At 35.4% G+C, this 23,631-nt stretch overlaps 1 protein-coding gene across 3 annotated transcripts in view; it reads right to left on the reverse strand.

Annotated features, from left to right (window-relative positions):
• The window catches only part of LOC150103746 (uncharacterized), a 121,129-nt gene that overhangs the window by 67,332 nt on the left and 30,166 nt on the right, over positions 1-23,631 (reverse strand). For all 3 annotated transcript variants that reach the window (XM_090396996.1, XM_090396997.1, XM_090396998.1), the window contains exons 2-4: positions 21,748-22,028; positions 11,665-11,808; positions 4,283-4,401 (exon numbers count right to left, since the gene is read on the reverse strand). In XM_090396996.1, the coding sequence (XP_090253122.1) occupies positions 4,283-4,401; positions 11,665-11,808; positions 21,748-22,000 (516 nt within the window). In that variant the 5' untranslated portion in view covers positions 22,001-22,028. The remainder of the gene's footprint in view (positions 1-4,282; positions 4,402-11,664; positions 11,809-21,747; positions 22,029-23,631) is intronic.

Here is a 23,631-nt window from a genome sequence, read left to right on the forward strand (position 1 = left end):
TACGAAAGGAAATTGGCCATGCAGGCTAAAGAGAATCCCAAACAGTTTTTTCAATATGTTGCAAGTAAAAGGAAAAATGCTCATGGTAGAATGATCTTAAAAAATGCTGAGGGTAGGGAGGTAACTGAATAAGTCGATGTTGTGGAATTACTGAGCGAGCACTTTGCAAGAGTATATCATCCAGGTGGTGGCTTTGCGGAAATGGAGGAACCAACAGCTTATACTGGAATTGTGATGAATGAGGTAGAGGTAACTAGTCTATTACAGAACCTCAATGTCAATACATCTGTGGGATTGGATGGTATACCAGCTCGTGTCGTACGTGAAGTGGCCAAAGAATTGTCAGTGCCCTTGACCATTATGTTTAATTTGAGCCTCAGGACTGGGTCAGTCCCAAGGGGGTGGAAAGAGGGGAAAATAGTTCCACTGCACAAAGGTGGTTCCAAGGCTGCTGTTGAAAATTACCGGCCAATCAGCATAACAGGAATCATTATCAAGGTCTTAGAGAAAATAGTCAAGAGGAAAATACAAGATTGGATAGAAGAAAATGGGATACTGTATCGGGGACAGCATGGTTTTGTGAAGGGTAGGTCATGCCTCAGTAACTTGCTCACGTATTATAACACAGCGACGGCTGAACTGGATAAGGGTAATGGGTTTACAGTGATTCTGCTGGACCTTGCTAAGGCCTTTGACAGGATACCACATGGAATTCTAATCAGTAAATTGCAGCATATGGGAATGGACATAGGGTTGGTGAGATGGATAGGAGGGTGGTTGACGGAGAGATATCAGAGAGTGGTTTACTCAGGAGTAGAGTCCACAAGATGGCCTGTGACTAGTGGTGTACCACAAGGATCTGTTCTTGGACCACTGCTGTTTAATTTGTTCATAAATGATATAGGAAAGGATCTGAGAGGAACAGTTCATTTGTTTGCGGATGATGCGAAGTTGGGTAGGGCAATAGTGAATGCAGATGACGTCAAAATTTTGCAGGATGATTTGGATAGATTGGAGGTCTGGGCTAGGGAGAATGGATGTCAATTTAATGTGGCAAAATGTAAGGTTATGCATTTTGGGGTGAAAAGATGGGAGGCAGTTTACTGCATTGGTGGAACCGTGCTCCAGGAAATTGATGAGGCACGAGATTTAGGAGTGTTGGTGGATAAGGAATTGAAATTTAGGGGACACATTGCAAAAGTGGCCAAATCAGCTCATCAAATCACTTGGTTGCTGAAGAATACGTTGACAAGCAGAGACAAGCAGGTTATTGTTCCTCTCTATCGAGCCTTGATAAGACCCCATCTAGACTACTGTGCTCAGATTTGGTCACCTAGGTTTCTTCTTGATGGGGAGGAGGTGGAGAGGATCCAGAGGCGAGTGACCAAGATCTGTGGAATGAACCGTATGAGAACAGGTTGAGGATTTGTGGGTTGCAAAAATTGGTTGATAGGCGGAGGAGGGGAGATATGATTGAGACATTCAAATTACAGAAGGGTTTCTATAAAATTAATTCAGAAGATATTTTTGAGAACAGGGCTGGTTGTGGGAGGACTAGGGGACATCCATGGAAACTGGGCAAAAGTGTGGTTAGTAAAGGTGTTAGAGCTGGGTTCTTTACTTTTAGAGTAGTGAATGAGTGGAATGCGCTCCCTGAGTCTGTGGTGGATGCTGTGACAGTGAATGAGTTTAAGGCGAGGTATGATAGATACTGTATGAATGTCGAATAGTTGTGATGAAAATGATTTGGGGCCTCCCTCGATGAGTCTAATGACTCCCTGGAGTTGCCCGTAATAATAATAATAATAATAATAATAATAATAATAATAATAATAAAAACTGCCATATTTTGAATATCTAAATATTTTGAAATATTTAGATATTCAAAGAGAGCAATATTTTCAATATCTAAAAAACAAAGCAATACACATTTTGAGAGATTACACAACAAAAAGAGAAAATCTTTAATGGTACTTGTAACATAATAGAAAACTACTGAAACACTGACACAAGAAGTTAATAAAACTTCATTTAATCAGTTACTGCAATCTGAATCTAATAAATCAGACTTCAGTAAGTTTTGCTTTGTTCAACAAAGCAGAACAACAACAACAGATTTCAAATGATTTGAGCTGCACACTAGAGTAATACATTACAGTAAACAAGTTAAATTATATAACTACTGCCTTTAATAAGACTTAACCAAATTTTAGATAAAGGAACACAGACAGTCCTGACAGACAATGTTAGTCTGGACAATGCAGTAATGCTTCAACACTCTCTTTGAAGAAGTGCTCAAATTTGAAGTGGCAATGGGTGAAATAGACAAATTTTATATTAGTGGTCAGTCAGCTCCATGCTGTACTAAACCAGACTTATAGATGATATATGATTGGTGTTCTACTAATCTCCTTTCAAAAGAACATCCTGGTCCAAAGTCATAATGATAGCAATCACAAAGAGCATGGTAATCACCTAGGAGAACTAGAGGAGACCATTTATCTTTTAACAAACTCTTTTCTTTGTTGCATTCTGCCAAGAATAAACAGTCCCTCCTATTTGTTCAAGTTGTTTAACAAGTTATTTGTAATTGCCATCCTTTTTAATATGGACAAACAGAACATTCTGTTGAGAAGAGAACAGAGACACATCAATCTAAGATGTTTGATTTACCACAGAATATTCTGGTCTAAAACTCGTCTCCTTCATCACTGCTGCTTCGGATTTGAGTGTTTATTCAAAGATAGTGCTGAAGAACTACTATACTTTATCTGTAATGATTCTTTCTTTACTTAAAATTTGAGTCATTATTAGTTATAAGCAGCAGTTTTCTGTATTATGCTAGTGGGCATTCATATTATTTATTATTATTACATAACACCTCCAGGGAGTCCATGGACTCATCGAGGGAAGGCACTTGCTCTACAACTGTCTCCACCACTCAATCCACCAACTACAACGAACTGCATCTACTGACGACCACCACATTAGTATTTTAACAGACAATCACAAACATCCATGCCCATGGCAGGATTTGAACCCACAGCCTTTTGGCTGGAGAGTGGATACACTAACTACTCGGCCTTGTTGTTCTACATTTGTTGAACTGTTATTTCAGTGAAGATGATCTGTTAGATTCACATCAAAATATCTGCTTTAATAAAGTTTTATTAACTTCTTGTGACAACATGTTTCAGTAGTTGCTTTTTATGGCAGAGAAAAGAACTTGACCTCAATCCATCTGTAATAACTTATCCAAAAAGTTATGTAGAAAAGCCAACTTGATTAAATACAGACAGTATAAGATTTTATCTTCCTACCAACTCAGTGTGTTTCCATTTGTATCATATCTCTGCTAAAAGAATTAATGGGAAAATTACAAACTAATCCAAAAATCACAGAACCATTTGAAATCTCCAAAAGATCCTAATCCTTTTCAAAAATACCAGGTATTTATAAAATCTACTGTATCTGCATGAAGCAAAACACAGGTCAAACCAGCTAAGTTATGAAAACCATCAGACCAGAAGTTAAGAAGTTAAGGGCTGGTGGACTACAATGTCTTAATTAAAAAAGAATTTCTTTGACATGCCATTTCAGTGTACCAAGTGAGGTTATTTGCTTGAACAGAATTCTAAACAGAATGAAGGCTTAATCATGTACACTGTGTAGATATCCCTAATTGTATCCCATAGACATTCAAATCTCAACTATTAGCTATTTATTGTTCAATTATCAAAAGTTCATGTACTGCATTTCTGTATATAAATTTTTCCTTGCATTTAATGTTACCTTGGGCTACTAGATATTTCATGAAATTTGTCAGTAATTTGAGATATATTAAATCTGTATTAATGACAACAAACCAAAGTTATTTGGATTTTGATCTCTTATTTATCTAGCCTTTCATAATCTAGAATTCTCATATTACTGAGTCTATTTCAATTTGAATAAATTTTGCTTGATGAAATTTGTTTTAAAAGAATCTTTTCCATGCAGTTATTGTTTTTTTTGGTGGTTCCAGAAGTAGCTAAATCCTTATGAGATTTGAACCCAGGTCTTTCCACCCAAAGAGTGTTGTTATTCTTTGATATTATAGAAAGTTCATGCACAGAAATGCTTTTTCTTTTAAATACCTATGAAAATCTCAATCTCTCTCTCAGATGATCACCATCACCAAGGACACACCCTCCCTCCTTTTCTCTCTTATGAGATTTGCTTGTATTTGTAGTCAAATTGCATACCATTAATCAAATATAAGTTCACATAATAAAATACTTACCTCAGGAAAGCTAGTCATGTTGATGACAACTAGGTGAGGATTCTTTCGTGACATCTGTGATAATTCATTAAGAGGAAATTCTTCTCCATCTATTTCAATGGGAAGGGATTCTATGTTCCCTATAAAAAAATATTTTTAGGTGCATTATATTTTGGTTTAGATAGAATTATAGCTGAACCAACTAGGGATTTGAGATGAATATATTAAATTCATTAATTGCAAGTATTTGCTGGCTAGTTTGTTATGGAAACCAAGTTTCCAGGAGGAAAAATCCTGCCACCTTTGTATCAGACTTGCAGTCTTCAAATGTTGCTTCCTATTCTAAGCATTAATTTGAACAGTTATATTTTTATCACAACTTCCAGGGATGACCTCTCGTCCTTCCCATCTTAACATCCACTCTTTTCATCATTTTTGTTTTAATCTAATAGAATCCCTTAACTAACTTCAAGGTCTCTATCATATCTCCCCTTTTTCTCCTATCGACCAATCTGTAATCCAAGAAACAGTTTCTGAGTATTACAATAGGTTGTTAACTACAGTTCATAAGTTAAGTGTCTCCACTGAAGAAGAATCACATTTAGAATGGTCTATATTTCATCAATTTAGAGTAGGTTTAAAAAATGAATTCAAGTTGGTAGCTTATAAGGAAAAAAAAATTAAAAATTTAGAAGAATGTTATAAAATTGTTAGGGAAAGAGGGGAAATGCTTAAAGATATAGATACCAATCCTCTAATTCCAAACAAGTGCATTCTTTGGAACAAAAAGGTTCCATTACAAGTAATGTAGTATGTAAGTCATAAAGGAGGTCAGAAACTTAAGTTAATTAAAAAGGAGAATGTTAAGAAAGATTTAAGGATACAAATCAAACAATGGATGTTAATTCAGAAAAAGGTTCCTAAAAATGTAGTGAAAGAAAAGTTTATTCCTATTTGCTATAATTGTAATAAGTTAGGTCACTCATCTATAAACTGTTTTAGTAGGACTAAGCGTAATCTTAGAGGAAATAGATAAAAAAGATAGACACCATTACAGGTTTTATTGAAAATATACCTTGTGAAATTTTATTGGATACAGGAACACATATTTCTCTTATTTCTTGGTCACTCTTTAATAAAATTAAAGAACAGATTCCTGATAATATCATTAGATTAAGATATTCAATTAAGTTAACAGGTATTTTTGAAACTGAAATTTCTACTTGTAAAAAGATTAATGTATTTCTTCACATTCCATGTTATCCTCATGAACTGATTGTTCTTTCAGAATTTTCTAATCTGAACATACAGATTATTCTTAATCTTGATTTACCGAAGAGATATCAGTTTGTCTGTAATTTCTCAGATGGCACTATTTCTCTTTGTGGATTGGAATATGGTCTTAATAAGCAATCTCACAAGATACAAGATTTAAATGCATATTCTGAACTTTCTGATGCCAGACATGATGAATTGCTTGAAATTGAAGCAATAAACATGGATGAGAAAGATTTAGAGAAAATAAAAGGAAGCCTACTAGAAAATGCAATTAAGTTGGCAACTACAGTCAATGAAAAGAAAACTAATAAACACATTTTTTGAGTCTGCTTTCAAATTATTCCCTAATGTTTTCACCAAAGATATTGTGTCTATGTCTTATACTAATGCAGTTGACCATTCTGTACAATTTATTAATCAGACACCAATTTATGTAAAACTAACAATTCGGCAGCCCATTTCTTAATTGTTGAAAATTAAGGAGAAGAGTGCCCATAAACTTTTATGAACTTTGAATGAATTTCTGTTGGTGTTAAACTTTCTTTTACAAAGAATTTTATAACTGCACAATACTCAATTTTATCCATTTCAAGGGATACAGACAACACTTTTGCTTCAGACAGCTGTATGAAACAAACTAATTGACAGAATGACTTGCAATTTCACATGGATGCTTATGAAAGATGTACCAAAAAATCTTGCCGATACCGTTGCCATCTATGGTCGAGGCTGAGAACTTTTCAGACCACCCTCGTAATTCTTCAGAAAGTTCAAGATAACAAAGCCATAGTAATCATCTAGTCATGTAATTAGGTCTAAACTTAAGTTCTCTAAACAAAACCTGAATAAAAAAAATTAAGCAACAGGAGAACAATCCAGGTCTTGAAAATAATTGTACTTTAGGTGAGTTAATGTCAGAATATCATGAATGTGTATATAAAGATTCAAAAGGATTAAAGAACCTTTATTATCTTCAAACTTAGTTACTGCTGATCAACATAAACAGTCTTTTGAAACTGTCAGTGAAGATTGAACAATAACAAATGTTAAAATCACAAATTACAATTGATAAATCTAGTGAAAATAGGCAAAGGCAATATAATTTGAGGCCAACAAATCATGTTCTAAATAGTGTGATTTTTGTTGAAAGTAAAAGGAGATGATATGTATTTTAATTTTTCTCTGAATTCCCTACTGTCAGAGGATATCTTCCTAGTTGGAAGGAAGTACCAACTAGACTTACTAGGTTGTAGATAATTATCACCCAGTGAAACACAACAGCTGTGTTTTACTGGAAGCCTTAAGTGCTGATTAGATTTGATTTGATTTGGTTTTAATGGCACAAAGACATCAAAGGTCATGCTGCACCAGGACACAGGTTCCAGCAGTATATATGGTAAATTAGTAAGACAATCACACACATCCATGCCATAGGCAGGATTCAAACCCACAGCCTCTTGGCTGGAGAGTGGATACTAACTGCTTGGCCAACCAGGGCTGACGAAGTGCTGACATCATGTTTGGTTTCCATAGTAGTCGTTCAAGCTTCCTATCCTCCCCGACCATCTACCATGTAGTGGAAGTGATACATGCCAAACATATGATGGAGATCCCAAGTCTCCCACCTTTGAGAATACAGAAGTAAAGAAGTTCCACAGGCTGATCCCAGATAGCATATGAGACCAAACATGACATTAAATGCATTTAGGAAGCATCCTAATCAGCTGGTGCATTATCTTGCTACTATCTACACTGCCAGTAGTGTCTAGCAGTGGGAGATCTGTTAGTGATGTGCAAGGGACATTGTCAAGACCATGTGTTACTGCATGAAGAATGGATGCTCACTATATGAACAACATGTGTATCTCATTGCACTTCATGTTCCTCTACTCCTTTTATTTTCACTTCATAAACATTAACCTGACTATAAATTCAGTCAGATATTAGTGTCACTGCAGTAACATTTGTGGAAGAAGTACTAATTTAAACAGTGAGCACTATTATTACGTAATAGACAGCCAAACCCTGATCTTCTGTGTTTCACTGAACCCCAAATTACAGCTACTACAATAATGATAGTTGAATGATACATATATCATTCAACTGCACTATCTATTATTTCCCAAATTCTTATGATAGAGACAATTTTATCCAGGGATAGAGACCTGGATATTCTTCTAATTCTTCTTATTCCTTCCATCCTCTTTTATACTTTGCGGTGTCAAGGATTTTCTATTCACTTGCCTGCTACCATAGCAAAGATAAGGTGGTTAGCGCTAATGCCTCCCAGTGTGTCCTGTGATGCATGTGTTCACAGGCTGGTTTGCCTGTTCTGGGGGGGGACGAAAAACTAGAGTTTCTGGGTGAAAAAAAACCCTACCTCTGTATGAGACTGGCTAACTTGCCTTTTAGTTGAAAGAGACCAAATAAAGTTCCTTATGTCACTGACAGGAATCAAACCAGGTCTTTCCGACCAAAGGGCTTCATCTAAACTGACAGCTACAGAGACTCTTTCCCAAATTCCTTCTACCATTATTACCATTTGTTACCATTTCCCAAAATCATTCTGATCTCTTTGCCTTCTTATCTTTATACATAAATATATATTTATTTTATATTAAAAAAATTAATGATTAACTATTCTAATATTCATTTTACAATGTAAGTTTACAATTAATACTTTGTCAGATGATGGAAAGATAAAATATATTCACTTTTATCTGTTCTTATACTTTTGGTCTTTTATCTTTACATCTTAATTCACACCTAAACTCATTGTATGTGTAGTTTTAGTGCCTTCAACATATTATCTAAATTAGTAGGTGGCATAGAAGCTTTGCTAATATAGCAATAAGACTGAAGACAGAAAGGTTGAAAAGATTTCAAACATACCTAACATTTATGTTGAATTAGAATAGCACTATATTTCATGAAAATCTAAATTGCACACATTTAGATTACCTGTTTTCCTTGCTCTTACACCTTCTACACTTCTAGGTACACTTTCCAGCAGTTTGTGAAAATGAAAGAGGCATTCTTCCTTCAACATAACACCAGTCCATGTATGTTGCTGGACACAGATACATGTCTCTTTCAACACAACATTTTGCCATGCAGCACCTTATCCAGGAGAAACATCTCCAAATTGATCATTACATCTCTACCACTAAACTTCACAGTTTAGATGTTATCCTATGGCATAAGTAGTTTATCCATGCCTCCATCTGATATACAGTAAAACCCCGAAGTTACGCGGTAGGTAGGTGGGACCAACAAAAAGAGCGTAAATCGAATTCGCGTAACTCGGGGTATAATTTTGCATGTAATTTATATATACAAACATACAATTGGGATCAAAGGTTTACAAAAACACCTATATTTTTTAAGAAATATAATCATAATTGTAGTTTTTCGTACATAAAAAAAAGAAAGTTATTTCGATGTCGATGGTTTCATAAAATCTAATAGATTCGTCTGACGGCATAATGTCTTTTTCTTGTCACGCAAAATTTAAAAAGCAAGTTCTTCATAGCAAGCTAATGATTTTTTTATTCCTTGCCTTGTGGCTACAATTCGTTCCTTGTTAGAATCTATGTCCTCCAAAATCTGTAAACCTTTCTTTTATGATTGTTCTTACTGTGGATTCCTGTAGATGGAACTTCTTTGCTATCTCACAAATTTTCAATCAGGCTTCAAAATCCTTAATAATGTTGAGTTTTGTTTCCAAAGTCAATGTTTTTCTTTTCTTGCTAGCTGTAGAAGAATCGGACTTGCTTCTTTTGGATGACATTATTATTTTTTATGTAATAAAATTTTTATCAAGAACAGAACATTAAACAATCGCAAGGTTTGTAGACTATAAAAATCGTGTATGAATGGAGACCATGCGAAACACGTCAGTGTTTGTTCGCAGCATGTGCGACACTGGCGAATGCGGCCGACACCTGAAAGATACGACTAGTGGTGAGGCGTGAAGTGGGAGGGGAATATGTACATATAAGAAACCGCGTAACTCCAGATTCGTGTAAGTCGGGGTATGACTGTATTCCATTTGGTATAAGCCATGGTGATCACTGCCATGATTAATATTTTGCTTATGTGCAGCTATCTTGTCACAAAAACTGAGACCATGCAGTCCTTTATGTATTTTCTATTACCCCAAATTCCATATAAATTCTTTGAACTCAAGGTTGATCACTTCCATTTCTGAGTACCTTTTGGTTCTTTGGTGTTAGCTTCTAGTTTTCCTGAGTATATTGGCCGATTATGTTGCCTAAGCTGATTGTGGATGATGCAGTCTTTTACCAATAGTATGAATTTATAGGTCACTAATATTGGATCCTATGATAAAATTTCTTTTCAAGTCCACAAATGCTCTGTGTGCAACTGATAATATACATTATGTACATTCCACTCTAAGGATACATGTGTAGTACAGTTGTATATGACAACAGGAACTAGTATGTTTCACTCCAAAATGGTAAGGGGGAGGAGGATCCCAATACTTATTTAAAAAGTATATAGTGGGCCATGTGTGATGACAGGAATATATACAGGGTGTCCCAAAATTCACGCAAGAAGTAATTTTGATAGAAAACACAGGTTTTTAATTAAAAATTGTAATGTCTTATTGATTCATATTGATTGATTCATAAAGTATACAGTATAGGGTTATGCATGGAATAGCATATCGGGTAAATGGCCTCCACGGCTTTGCTGGCACATACGCACTCTTTTGTCGAAATTTTCCATAACCGTTTTGCATAAATGTGGCTGAATTTCATTGATACAGTGCTCAATTTCCTCCTTCAAGGCATGGGTGGTCGTGGGCTTGTTGGCATAAACCTTAGACTTCAAAAAACACCAAAGAAAAAAGTCCAACGGCATTAATTCACATGATCTGGGTGGCCAATTCTGATCACCAAAACGGGAAATTAGACGACCAGGAAATGACTCATGAAGTAATTGAATTGTTTCTCGGGCTGTATGGCATGTGGCACTGTCTTGTTGAAACCACATGTCGTCCACATCCGTATCTTGCAATTTAGGCACAAAAAACTGGATTATCATGTCGCGATAGCGAGCACCATTAACTGTTATTGCCTTACCAGCCGCATTTTCAAAGAAGAATGGACCGATGATGCCTCCAGCCCAAAATCCGCACCAAACAGTGACACGTTGTGGATACATTTGTTTCTCAACAATCACCCGTGGATTTTCTGAACCTCAAATGTGACAATTTTGTCGATTAACGAAGCCATCAAGATGAAAATGAGCCTCATCTCTGAAGATGATTTTGTTCGAAAAATAAGCATCCACTTGTTGTTGTTCCATAATCCATTCAACAAACTCTCTTCGCTGTGTGTGGTTCAGTTCTTGAGTCAATTGAACTTTGTAACCATAAAGATGCAAATCTTTCGTAAGAATACGCTGTAGAGAGATTCTCAAAATGCCCAATTCAAGACCACGGTGCCGAATTGATGTTCCTGGACTCTCAGCAACACTCTCACAAACTGCTTCGATGTTTTCTGTTGAACGACGGCCACAGTGTATAAGATCACTAATTGATCCAGTTTCCTTGAATTTTTTAATTAATCTTTTCACAGTTGATGAAGTTAAATCACTATTCCCACCATATTTTGTACAAAAATTGCAAACTGTAGCTGCCAAACCTTCATTATTTTTAAAATATTGCTCAACAATGAAAATGCGTTGTTCTTTCGTGTAGCACTCCATTTTTAATAACCCTGAACTGTCAGCTGTCACGCTGTCTTTTTTTTCTCGTTGGCAATGCTCTACCACACAAATGGCACTAAATTTAAATCTTGCGTGAATTTGGGACACCCTATATATATCTATATCAGTATGTTTTATTCTAAAATAGGAGGATCACAATACTTATTTCAAGACATCAGATTATAGCCATGGAACATTTAGATACTTTGTATATCTAATTTAGGCTACAGAGACTGTATACACATCTCTCAAATAAGGATGACCTTTATCCTTGATAACATAGTGTGAAAGTTATCCAACATAACAAGCAACTACATACAAAGGCATCTTTAATATACAACATGTAAATCTTTCAAAAGGAATCTCTATAATATAGCAGTATGAGTTACCTAATGAACTATGAACAGCAAGATGTTCCACATAATCGGATTTTAGCCTCTGTAGTACTTCCTGCAGACTGCAACGCAGCCTATCAACAGATATAACTTCCTCCATCTCTTCATCAGTTAGTAAAAGCTGGGATTTTTTTTTAGCTAGAAACATGTAATAAATAAATAATATGAATAATTGACTCATTCTTTGAAAATATTTTTAATTTAAAATTGTAAATTAATAAAATCTATTTCTTTTTAGATGATTTTCCTAACAAAAACTTTTTTTTTTTTTTTAAATCAATCCCATATATGAGAAGTAGAAGAACCTATAGTAATTCACTAAGTATGTGGAGTGTGGGTAAGGGTTGAGAAAAAAGATATCTAGTGATCTAGTGACATTTTTCTTGAATAGTTTGAGATTATAGTTCTTGGGGAAACACTTCATGAGGAAGAATGTTCTAGAGGATAGAGCTAAATAGAATAAAACAAATGTTTTACTAAGTGATATTAAGAGGTCAGCTTTATCTTCGGGTGCTGTAAAAGTGTGCTTCCACCTCTCTCAACTATCTGGTTGAGAGAGGTGGAAGCACAGGCAAGCAGAAACATGCCTGCCATTTGAACAGCAAGTAAAAGTTTTCTACTTTTGACCTTTATGAAGTCATATTTGATGATTCTTTTGCATTTAATGTGTGCTTAGCATAGATAGAATTGTTTCCTTCAATTTTGGTACACCTTTTACTGAGCCAAGGATAGGAAAGTGGGTGAGAATTTTGGATTGAACGAGAAATTATTGTGAGAGGACACCTCAACAGTATATCTACATAGAAAACTGTTAAAAAAAAGATCATGGATATTGGAAGGGTGGAGAAGGTTAGCTGAAGAGGATTGGGCTGAATTAACATTATATCATTGCTTATAGCAAATACTTTCATTTCTCATTCATCTTTGTCAAAGCCAGTCTAACTAGAAAGATAATTTCACTATTTGTGTAGCTCGATTGCAGAAAGTTGATCTTTCAGAAATGGTAAGGTGAAGGAGGTTTTTTTTTTTTTTTTTTTGAATTTGGCGAGTTGTAAATATTCCAGCCGGCCTGGTTGGCCGAGTGGTTAGCGTATCCGCTCTCCAGCCAAAAGGCTGCAGGTTCGAATCCCGCTGTGGGCATGGATGTTTGCGATTATCTGTGAAAGTACTAGTAGTGGTAGTTGGTGTTAGATGATGAAGGATGGTGGAGTAGTGAGACAAAGAGTTGTAGAGTAGATGCCCTCCCTCGACGAGTCTTTGGACTCCCTGAAGGTATGATGTAATAATAATAATAATAAATACATCAAATGAATGTTACTGAATAGAGCAAAGAATTCTCTGATGAGCAATGTCAGATTTCGCAAAAGCACAGGTGCTACCATTATGTGGCAAAAGAAATCATGCATTGTATAATATAATTTTAAAATGAAGGTAGATTGTGTGTAATGTAACTGCAATTCAGGTTTCTGTCAAGAGGAGGTGGTCTGGTCTAAATGTCAGTAAGTGATAGTATAAGCCATTTATGTTGGCAAAGCATCCCTGCCCCAGGGTTTTAGCTAGTTTTGTATATTTTGTTTGTCTGTTATATGTTTCATTTATTGTATGTTGCCTATAGGTAACATTTTAAAATTCAAGGAATGACATGTTTCATTTTAGATGTACAGCAAGACTTAAGTATTGGTTTTCATTAGTGTTTTTAACTTATTAAAATCATTAACAGAAACTATGAATAAGCTTGCCAAGGTTTCACTGGTTAGTAGCATAAAAGCACAAACTATACAATCAAGCATATAGTTAAAAATGAAGAATGCTTCAACTGCTGTGATATATCTGATCTTCCCATCACTACGTCAAAGAAATTTTGTTATGCCGACGATATAGCAATAACTACACAGCATAAATGCATAAGTCGTACAGAAGAAATTCTGAAAGCTGACTTAACTATTCTGGTTGAATATTTTAAAAGATGGAGACTCTGTTTAAATAGCAGCAAAATGGTAATATCTTGTTTTTATCTAAATAATAACTTGGCAAATGTGAAACTAAAAATTGAATTGAACAACACTATACTTCCATATAATACATTCCCTAAGTACTCGGGAGTCATACTTGACCGTTCTCTCACTTTCCAGCAACATCTTTCAAACTTGGCATAAAACTAAGGACACATAATAATATTCTACAGAGACACTGTGGCACTACCTGGGGTTCTAGAGCCTCTACTCTTCAGACAACAGCCCTTGCTTTGGTATTCTCAAGTGCTGAATATTGTGCTCTTGTGTGGCTAAATAGCCCTCACACAAGGATTATCAATTCTCAATTGAACAATACCTTAAGATTAATTACAGGCTCTATTAGATCGACCCCAACATATTGGTTACCTCTTTTAGCAGGCATTATTCCTACAGAACTACGTAGATTGAATTCTTTAGTCCATGAATTCCAAAAAAATTGCTGGTAATCTAAACCTGGGGCAGGGATGCTTTGCCAACATAAATGGCTTATACCATCACTTACAGACATTTAGACCAGACCACCTCCTCTTGACAAAAACCTGAATTGCAGTTACATTACACACAATCTACCTTCATTTTAAAATTATATTATACAATGCATGATTTCTTTAAAGGTGATCAAATCATCACAGGATCAGATCTACCTCAAAACATGGACGGTACTAAATAGAATTCGGACAAATCATGGCCTATGTGGAGATACTCTCTATAAATGGAACAGACAAACATCTCCAGAATGTAACTGTGGTGCTCCACGACAGACTATGCAACATATTGTAACAGAATGCATCTTCCGTGCTTATCAGAATGACTGGAATGACTTTTTACAAGCGGCTCCTGAAGCTGTGACCTGGATTACGAACTTAGATCTGAATTTATAATGATATATATGTTTCTTTTCCTTATTATAACATATTAAGATTTTTACTTTTAACTCTTATTTTAATTTTCCAACTTCTTGGATTAGATCTGTGTTTTCCTTCAAAGTTTTAACTTAAAATATTTTAAATTCTTCAATTCTGTTAATATATAATGACATCATGATTCTCTTTTTTAACATCATGTTTTTGCCATTAGCTATGTATGTATGTATGTATGTATAAAGTTCAAAACAGATTTCTAAATGCTTCTATGTAGTATTGTTGTTTTTCATCCCCTGTCTAACCCAGTGTGAAACAGCGGTGTCCAAAGCATGGTTCATCAAATCAACATTAGTGACATGTATTTATGTTCTTCGAAGCAGATGTTAACTGTTTTTCTCGTCTGTCTAAAATAGGTCACTCTACAAGTATATGGTATCATACACTCCTGAATATGTCCAAATATGGAGCTGGTCCTTAGGAGAACAAACAAAGGTTGCTAGTTTGCTGCACTGTTGAAAAGTCAAGCAAAGAATGTGCTTATGTAGCACACTAGCTATCTTCTCAAAAGTATCTTAGATATAGAGGGGAATAATTCTGCTGTGTGTGTGTGTTGTATGCAGGGGAAAGGAAATCAATACCATCATTATTGTGAATCAATCCCAGAAAACCACACTTTGGACACCCATTCACAAAAGTTATTTTGATGGAATAAAACCACAATAATGCAAATAAGCTGCTACATATCTGAAAGGATATGTTTTAAGTTTGCAATAGCACTCTCCTAATCTCTAAAAATATTGCCACTAAATTACCCAACCATTTGGAAGACTGTAGTTTTAAGAAAACTTGCAAGCTTCTAATGGATTCTAATCTCAGAATGCACTTACTAAGAATTCAGTTCTCACTTTTTCTATTAGAAATTCAAATATTGGTGCCATATATATATGTGATAAATGTAGTATAAGAGAAGATAAAAAGACTACTGGAAGAAGAAAGAGTGATAAGTGAGAAAGTGAAAAACAGCTAGTATATTACCTAGATATGATAGCATGCAATTAAGAAGAGTAATGATAGCAAACAATTCAATGCATAGGCTGTGAGAAAGAAAGAAAGGATAGCTTGAATGCATTTGGTATCAGGAGGCTCAAGAAATTATTTATTGGTATGAGATCAAATACAGAGACCAGAGAAACTGGAATATGATGAGAGGGATGGTACAAATCTGTGTGTAAGAGCTAAGCTATGTAACTATGTCAGTGGTGTAAGTATGATCAATAATGTAGGTGACTTTGATGATAAGCTGATTGTGTGCGTGCCCATTTCAGACTTTATTAAGAATGGATACAGATGTCTGCATAAGTGAAGCATTAGATATGAAGAGGAATCTGAAAGTTATCCAACTAGGTTAATACAGACTACAGAGGAGAATATAAAAGAAAGCATAAAAGATTGAGTTTGCTGCCTTAGTGAATATGCTGTGGACTCAGATTTTTTGCATTATTGAAACCTGGCTCTACGAGGCAGATGTTTACTAACTGGTACTGAGTGTAAAGGGTACAGTATTTTTAGGAAGAATAGGCAAGCTGGGAGAGAAGGGCGTGTAATATTATCAGATGATTTGAGTCCTGTTAGAGTAGATAGCTGTGATTGCAATATTAGTAACAGTTTTCCATGTTAAAATGAGTTTGAAGTTATTTGGTGTGAGGTGAAGTCTAACGAGACCAAATATATGGGGGGGGGGAGGCACTGCAGAGTGGATCAGCTGCTAGTGATGGTGAAATGCATTAATGAATAGGTATTAAACCATTACCTATTCAGCAATGAATAGCAGTGAAATCTCATGAAAAGAATGAAGCTGAATTTATTGAGCTGTCACATGACAACTTCCCTATGCAGTATATTAGAGAATGAACTTGAGGCCAAAGAATCTTAAACCTGATTATAGTGTCATAGGAGGATTAAAGTAACAGATACAACTTTTTCTTCCATTTGGTGATAGTGGCCATGCTGTTCTGATGTGGGAAGTAGCTAAGTGTATGGATATTCCATTCAGAAAAGATTACATGCTGAACTTCAAAGCAGGAAGACCAACTGAGGAGAATACTAGATTTGATCCAGTGGTATCGGTTGCTAAATGGAAAGGATATCAGATGTATAGGAAGCATTTAAAAAACACATCAATGATGCAATATTGGAATCTGTTCCTAGAATTTGAGGAATAAACTGGGTGAGTGAAATGGATGAGGAATCTTATTAAGAAAGAGATTCTTAAGAAAAAAGATGGTGTGAAAGGAATACTGTATGCATAAGGATCATGTCAGACATGAAAATCATAAGGTACAGATCAGAGAATTGATTGATCTTATAGTCAGCTTCAATACAGAATCCCTATTTATCAATGTACCTCTTAAGGAGATATTGCAACTACTTTCTGAATCATTTCCATAGGATATATTGAAACTATTTGACTTTGTAATGCATTCTGGATACTTTATTTGTCAAAACAAGTTCTACAGTCAAGCGGAAGGAAATGCAATGGGAAGTCCACTCTCCCCTGCTCTCATCAACTTTTATTTAGAGCATCTAGAAGATATCCTTTCCGCATCTATACACCCTCAACCTTCATTTTGGGTTCAGTATATAGATGACATTTTTGATGTGGCCTACAAGAAAGAAATTTTACCAACATTTTAAGCTGCCATAAATACTTTGCACCCACGTATTAAATTCACTATGGAAATTGAAAGAGACAAATTATCCTTTCTAAATATTCTTCTCATCTGCTCACCATCAGGTGATTTAGCTAAATCAGTGTATCAAAACCCTACTTTCACTGGATGCTACATCCTTCAGCAATCTGCTTACCATCCTTCTCAAAAGACAGGAATTATAAAAACTTTATTTCGACATGCTAACACTATTTGTTCTATGCCACATCAATTACAGGAAGAATTCTTAAACATCAAACAGCATATGAAACTAAATGGCTTCTCAGAAAGGAATATACAACACCCGTTTGATTCTTATAAACCTATCTTAAATAACAGAGAAACAGTACATCGAGTTTCAATCCCATACATTTCAGGTGTCTCAGAACAGATTTCAAGAATTCTGAAGAAATACAATTTAGTGGCTACTTTTATATCTATCAATAAATTATAAACTTGTTTTCCCCCTTCAAAAGAATATAAATGCTCCCCTCTGTCTTTCCCTGGTGTATACCAAGTTCCTTATGATTACCATCTATTCTACTTCAGACAAACTGGATACTCAATAGAAAAGAGAATACAAAAACATCAATCTTATATTTGCTAAAGAAAATCTGATAAATCTGAGTTGGCTGAACACAGGATAGACACAGACCACAATATTCTTTGGTTTGAAACTTGTTTATTTCATTGTTGTGGGTAGAAATTTGAGCATTTGTTTAAAGAGAATGCTGAGGCCTTGCTTCACCACTTGAACATGAATTGGAACAACCTATCTTGATCTAAAATATGGGAAAGTCTTATCAGATAACTCATCAATAAAGTTCTTAGTTTTACAGTTATCAATGATTAACCTAAGTTTCCTCATTAATACCATTATGCTGTTGTACATATAACACCACATGGCTCTTTCTATTTTAAATCAATCCATTGTTGGCATTCTACCTTGTAATAAGTTCTCAAATGTGTGGGATGGACAATGTATTTGTCATATATAAGTAGATGACATTTTTGATGTGGCCTACAAGAAAGAAACTTTACCAACATTTTAAGCTACCATAAATACTTTGCACCCATGTATTAAATTCATTAATTAATTTTAACAGTATAGATGAGAACATAGACCAAGAAGAAAATAACTATTTATTAACTTATTGCTGATATTTCAGTGGTATTCTATCCAGCATCTTCAGAGCACAAAAACCGTTTGTCACAGTATGCGAGACAACCACAATCCAGTATAACAATGGGACAAGTTTGAACAGTTGTAACGTACAACACAAAGACTAAAGTCCTATCTACGTTGAAGGGAAAAAAAAAAAAAAAAAGAGAGAGAGAGAAAGCAGGTATTAATTTGGTCTTAAGATGACTGTCTCCCAAATTTTTGGTAAATTTATATAGCCATACTTGCTGAGGTTTTGAGTATGTTTCAAGGCTTCTGCGATTCCAGGAACAACCTCTGACTTATAACAGTTCTTCCTGTCTGTCCATAGTAGGCTTGATCACATGAACAGGACACTTCACAGACTCCTGGATGTGATAAAGGAGAGATTCTGTCATCCTTTATTCCTTTTATCACATCCAGAAGTCTGTGAAGTGTCCTGTTTGTGTGATCAAGCCTACTATGGACAGACAGGAAGAACTGTGGACATATGCCTCAGTGAACATACACAATACATCTGGCACTACTGCTATGACAAGTCAGGTCTAGCATACCATGCTTTAGATACCTCTGCACACAAGATCGGTTGGAAAAAAAACAAAAGTGCCGTACAGAAGCTTTTATAAGTCAGAGAGGTTGTTCCTGGAATCGCAAAAGCCTTGAAACATACTCAAAACCTCAACAAGTATGGCTGTATAAATTTACCAAAGATTTGAGAGGCAGTCATCTTAAAACCAAATTAATACCTGCTTTCTCTCTCTTTTTTTCCCCCCTTAACATAGATGGTGCCTAATTAGGACTTTAGTCTTTGTGTTGTACGTTACAACTGTTCAAACTAGTCCCATTGTTATACTGGACTGTTGTTGGCGTGTGTACTGTGACAAATGTTTTATGTGCTCTGAAGATGCTGGCTGGAATACCAGCAATATATCAGCAATAAGTTAATAAACAGTTATTTTCTTATAAGTCTGTGTTCTCATCTATACTCTTAAAATTAATCAACTTGTAATAAATTGTCACTGCTACTGAAGATGGCCTAGAATTTTCAGACTGAAACATTTGGCTTTATCTAAATAAATAGTATCATTTATTCCTCGTGTTTTTGTGTAAATAATTAATAATAAACAATCCATCACTAAGGTTGAGGTTAGATCAGTAGAGAAAACTTCAGCATTTTCTTTAAACAGATGTTCAGATATATGGGAGCAACTGTGCAACAATTTTGTATCATCCCAGAGGATTCTATGTTTATTATTCATAATAGCATGTTCAGCAAGACAATATTTATGATGTTTTTTTGGATTCAATGCAGGAAAGGTGTTCAGAAATATGTTCAGTGGCAGAACAGTCTGTTTGACTGAAGTAAATTACCTTGCAATATATGGAACTCAATAGAATCCAAGTAGCATTAAAAGTTATACTCTATCCTTAGCAGATGGATAAAGATAATGTTTTTCCCATCTAGAATAAATCACGTCAGGAATTAAATATTTTCCTACAACAAATACATAGCCTTCATCACAGAATAAAATTTATCTTGGAAATAGAATCAAATGGAACTATTTCCTGTTTCTTTATTTTTCCATGTCCTTATATTTAAAGAGAAATGGATGGTTTCTTAATCCTCTTGAGTGTACTGTAAACAGTCCTCTGAAAGATATACACTGCTTGGAAAGAAGTCAACAGACACCATAGTATGCAAAACAAACAGCCATGTCACCCACACCCACCTTAATAAGATGTAAGACCTCCTTTTGCTGTAATAACTGCAGCAATATTACGAAACAAACTTTCCACAAGCATATGATAGCAATCAATGACAATTTTGGACCATTCTTCCTGTAATGAGGTCCTGAACTGTTGTGGGGGACCTTGACCTCACCCAAAGCTCCAGTTCATCCCACAGATGTTCAACAGGATTGAGATCAGGATTCTGTGGAGGCCAGTCAAGTGTTATGACACATGTCCTGTCCACAAGCAATCTTATGACACAGTGCATTGTCTTGCTGAAAGAGACAATGGTCAGTTCCTTAGGAATGTCACAAAGTAAGATGCACTGCATTGTCCAGAATGTTCAGATACCTCTTGGAGTTCAATGTTCGTGGCACCAAAAACAGAGGTCCAAGGCCAAACCAAGAAAAAACAGAGGTCCAAGGCCAAACCAAGAAAAAACAAGGTCATGCCATCACATCACTGAACTCCGAATTTCATAGTTGGGGTTATGCACTCTGGTAAGAGATGTTCACCAGGCATCCACCACACCCGTCATCTGCTCAGTAGATAATGTAGCATGATTTGTTGCTCCATAACACAGCAAGCTCCTACGTCCAATTGCATATGCTCTTTGCACCACTGAAGATGATGCTGCATGTTGGTTCAGGTAATGCAAGATTTGCATATTGTGGTCCTACTATTGAAACCCATGTTGTGAGCCTAGGTTCTGAATGTTTTTGTGTAGATTCATGTTCCAGTCAATACCTAGACATCTGCATTCAAATGTTAGCCAATGAATGGAGGCACTCTACGGCCACGTTTAGTGAGCATAATGGGGCGACTGTGGGTAGTACTTGCAGTTCTGTACCTATGCTTCCATCTCAGTGTGGTATCACTGATTATTGAACTGGGATGGCCCAATTTGTCAACAATTTTTCATAAGATAGCCTACAACATGGCATCCTATCACAATGCCTCTTTCAAATGTCATCAGTTCCCTTCTTGCAGCCATTTCACCTGGACATAGTTGCACTGACTTGGGAACATCATATTTCACCAATTTGGCTATAAATATAGGCTATAAACACAACTCATCACGGCATGATGCACCTTCAACATTGTGCTCAAATTTGGTCCCCAAATTTGAGCACAATATCAAAAGTACGATATTAACTTTGGAAAGAGTGCAGAGGCAGATGATAAAAATTATATCAGGATTGTACAATGTTAGTTATGAGGACAGACTGAGGGAAAGTGGACCACAGTTTGGTAGACAGAAGCAGAGGTGATATGATTGAGACATTTAAACTGTTGAGAGATAGTTACAGGATTGACACTGGGGAGTTCTTTCATTTGACAGAACAAGGGGAAGGAGTGAAGACAAGGGTCATGAGAAAGATAGTGGCTGAACCATGGAATGCATTGCCTGATAGGGTGGTGAGAGCATGAATGGTGAATGAGTTCAAGGAGTGGTATGATAGACTTTGTGTCGTCTAAGATGGGGCTCCCACAATGAGCCTTGCGACTCCATGGAGGCCCTGAATAATAATAAAAAAAAAATAATAATTAATGCTCCAATTAAAAGAAACAGAAAAAATCAATTAACTGAAACTTACATTTGGATTCCTTAATTATTTTCCCCTTGGCATATGTTCTGAAAACTGATGTACTCAAAGTAAAAGGGAAAAGGCAACACACTTCTCGATTTAACCCAGGATTACCTGCTATGCATAAACTAGCCTTTCCTTGAAAATGGTAACAAAGAAATGAACTGAACTGCTTCTGAGGCACAGAATTAAAGTAAGATATTCTGTTTTTACCCAGTAGTAATTTGCACCTTGAATAAATAGACAAAATCTTCATGTTCATCTCTTTATTCAGTTTAACTGCCAGGTTACTGAAAGTGAAATAAAAATTTTAATGTTAAAAAAAAAAAGATATATTTTCTTCAAAAAAACTGTAAAAATATTAACCCTTAATCATTGGTCTCCTTGTTTTTTACATAATTATTGACATACAGTCATTCTGTATATCAATAAATGAAACTTTTTTTTGTTATTTTATAATGTTTATTGATAAAGTGAAAACATGTTATATACAATAAAATCAACTTTTCTCAAATTTCTGGAGAATAACAATAATAACCATCAAGACAACAAATAGATTAAATATCATTTTATTAATTACACAGGCTTTACATGGTTTATGTGGTCTGAAAGAGTATTACTATCAGTTAATAATTCAAGTATGTTGAGCAAAAAATGACAACTATTTTATTTTTTCCTATTACATACTGATACTTCACAAAATATCAGACTTTTATACAACAGAATCATTACTTTTATTTAATCAATAAAAATAAACATGATGGGTGACATCATTGCTAAGATATATTAGCCTGGGTAGTTACTGTTTTCTGTTTTGTCAAGCATTTGCCAGCCTGGTTGGCTGAGTAGTCAGTATATCTGCTCTCCAGCCAAAAGACTGCGAGTTCGAATCCCACCATGGGCATGGATGTTTGCGATTGTCTGTGAAAAACACTAGTAGTGGTGGTGGACAGTAGATGGCATTGGTGTAGATGATGTGATTTGCTGTAGTTAGTGAAGATGGAGAGTTGTAGAGTAGGTGCCCTCCCTCAATGAGTATGGGACTCCTTGGAGGTGTCAACAGAGGCGTAGCTAGGGGAGGGCAGAGGGAGCGACATGGCTGCACTTGGAACTTTTTTTAAATTTTGCAGTTAATTCTAAAATACAGTCTCGAGAACTCATTTCCAAATATTGTAATACTATTGTGCATTTTCCTCACAATTGCTGTAAGTGTTGCTATTTGTGAGAGGAGTTTTTCTAAATAAAATTGATTAAGAATTACCTACATTACTATGAAATAGACTTTGCCAATGTCATCGACGATTTTGCTAACAGAAAAGCAAGAAAAATGACATTTTAGAATGTTGAAATTAAAGTTTTACTTCAAAAATAAACATAGTGTTTTATTCCCTCTACGTCATTTTGACTTTTTTGTAATATTTTTGGTGTGTATCGAGAGGGGTGGCAAACTCAGGGACTGCCCCGGGCGGCAAAAACTCTAGCTACACCACTGGGTAATAATAATTGGGATTATTATTATTATTACCATTGGGTAATAATAATAATCCCAATGGTGTGACACAAATAAACATTCACAGAAAAGACATTACTGCCTAACCAATGTGCAATAACACTAGAAACATAAAAAGGCAATACATCTGACAAAATAATTAACGAGTACTGTCATCAGAATCACTAAATACAAATGTCTCATCCAATTCAAAATACGTTAACATAAGTGATGAACATGGCCCTTCCTGCCTGAAACTAAGAATGACCCATATTTCAACCAAATGAAAAGATATGATGACAAATTCTGCACAGATCCGTAAATCAAAATGCTAAAACTTAGCATTTACTTGTTCCAGGGACTCTTGTTTTAGTACAGACATTATAGAATGGATTTAGCAGCCA

Source organism: Typopeltis vanoorti, chromosome 8 (genome assembly GCF_054136105.1).
Source record: "Typopeltis vanoorti isolate ZY-2024b chromosome 8, IOZ_Tvanoo_1.0, whole genome shotgun sequence".
In the NCBI taxonomy this organism is placed as follows: domain Eukaryota; kingdom Metazoa; phylum Arthropoda; class Arachnida; order Uropygi; family Thelyphonidae; genus Typopeltis; species Typopeltis vanoorti.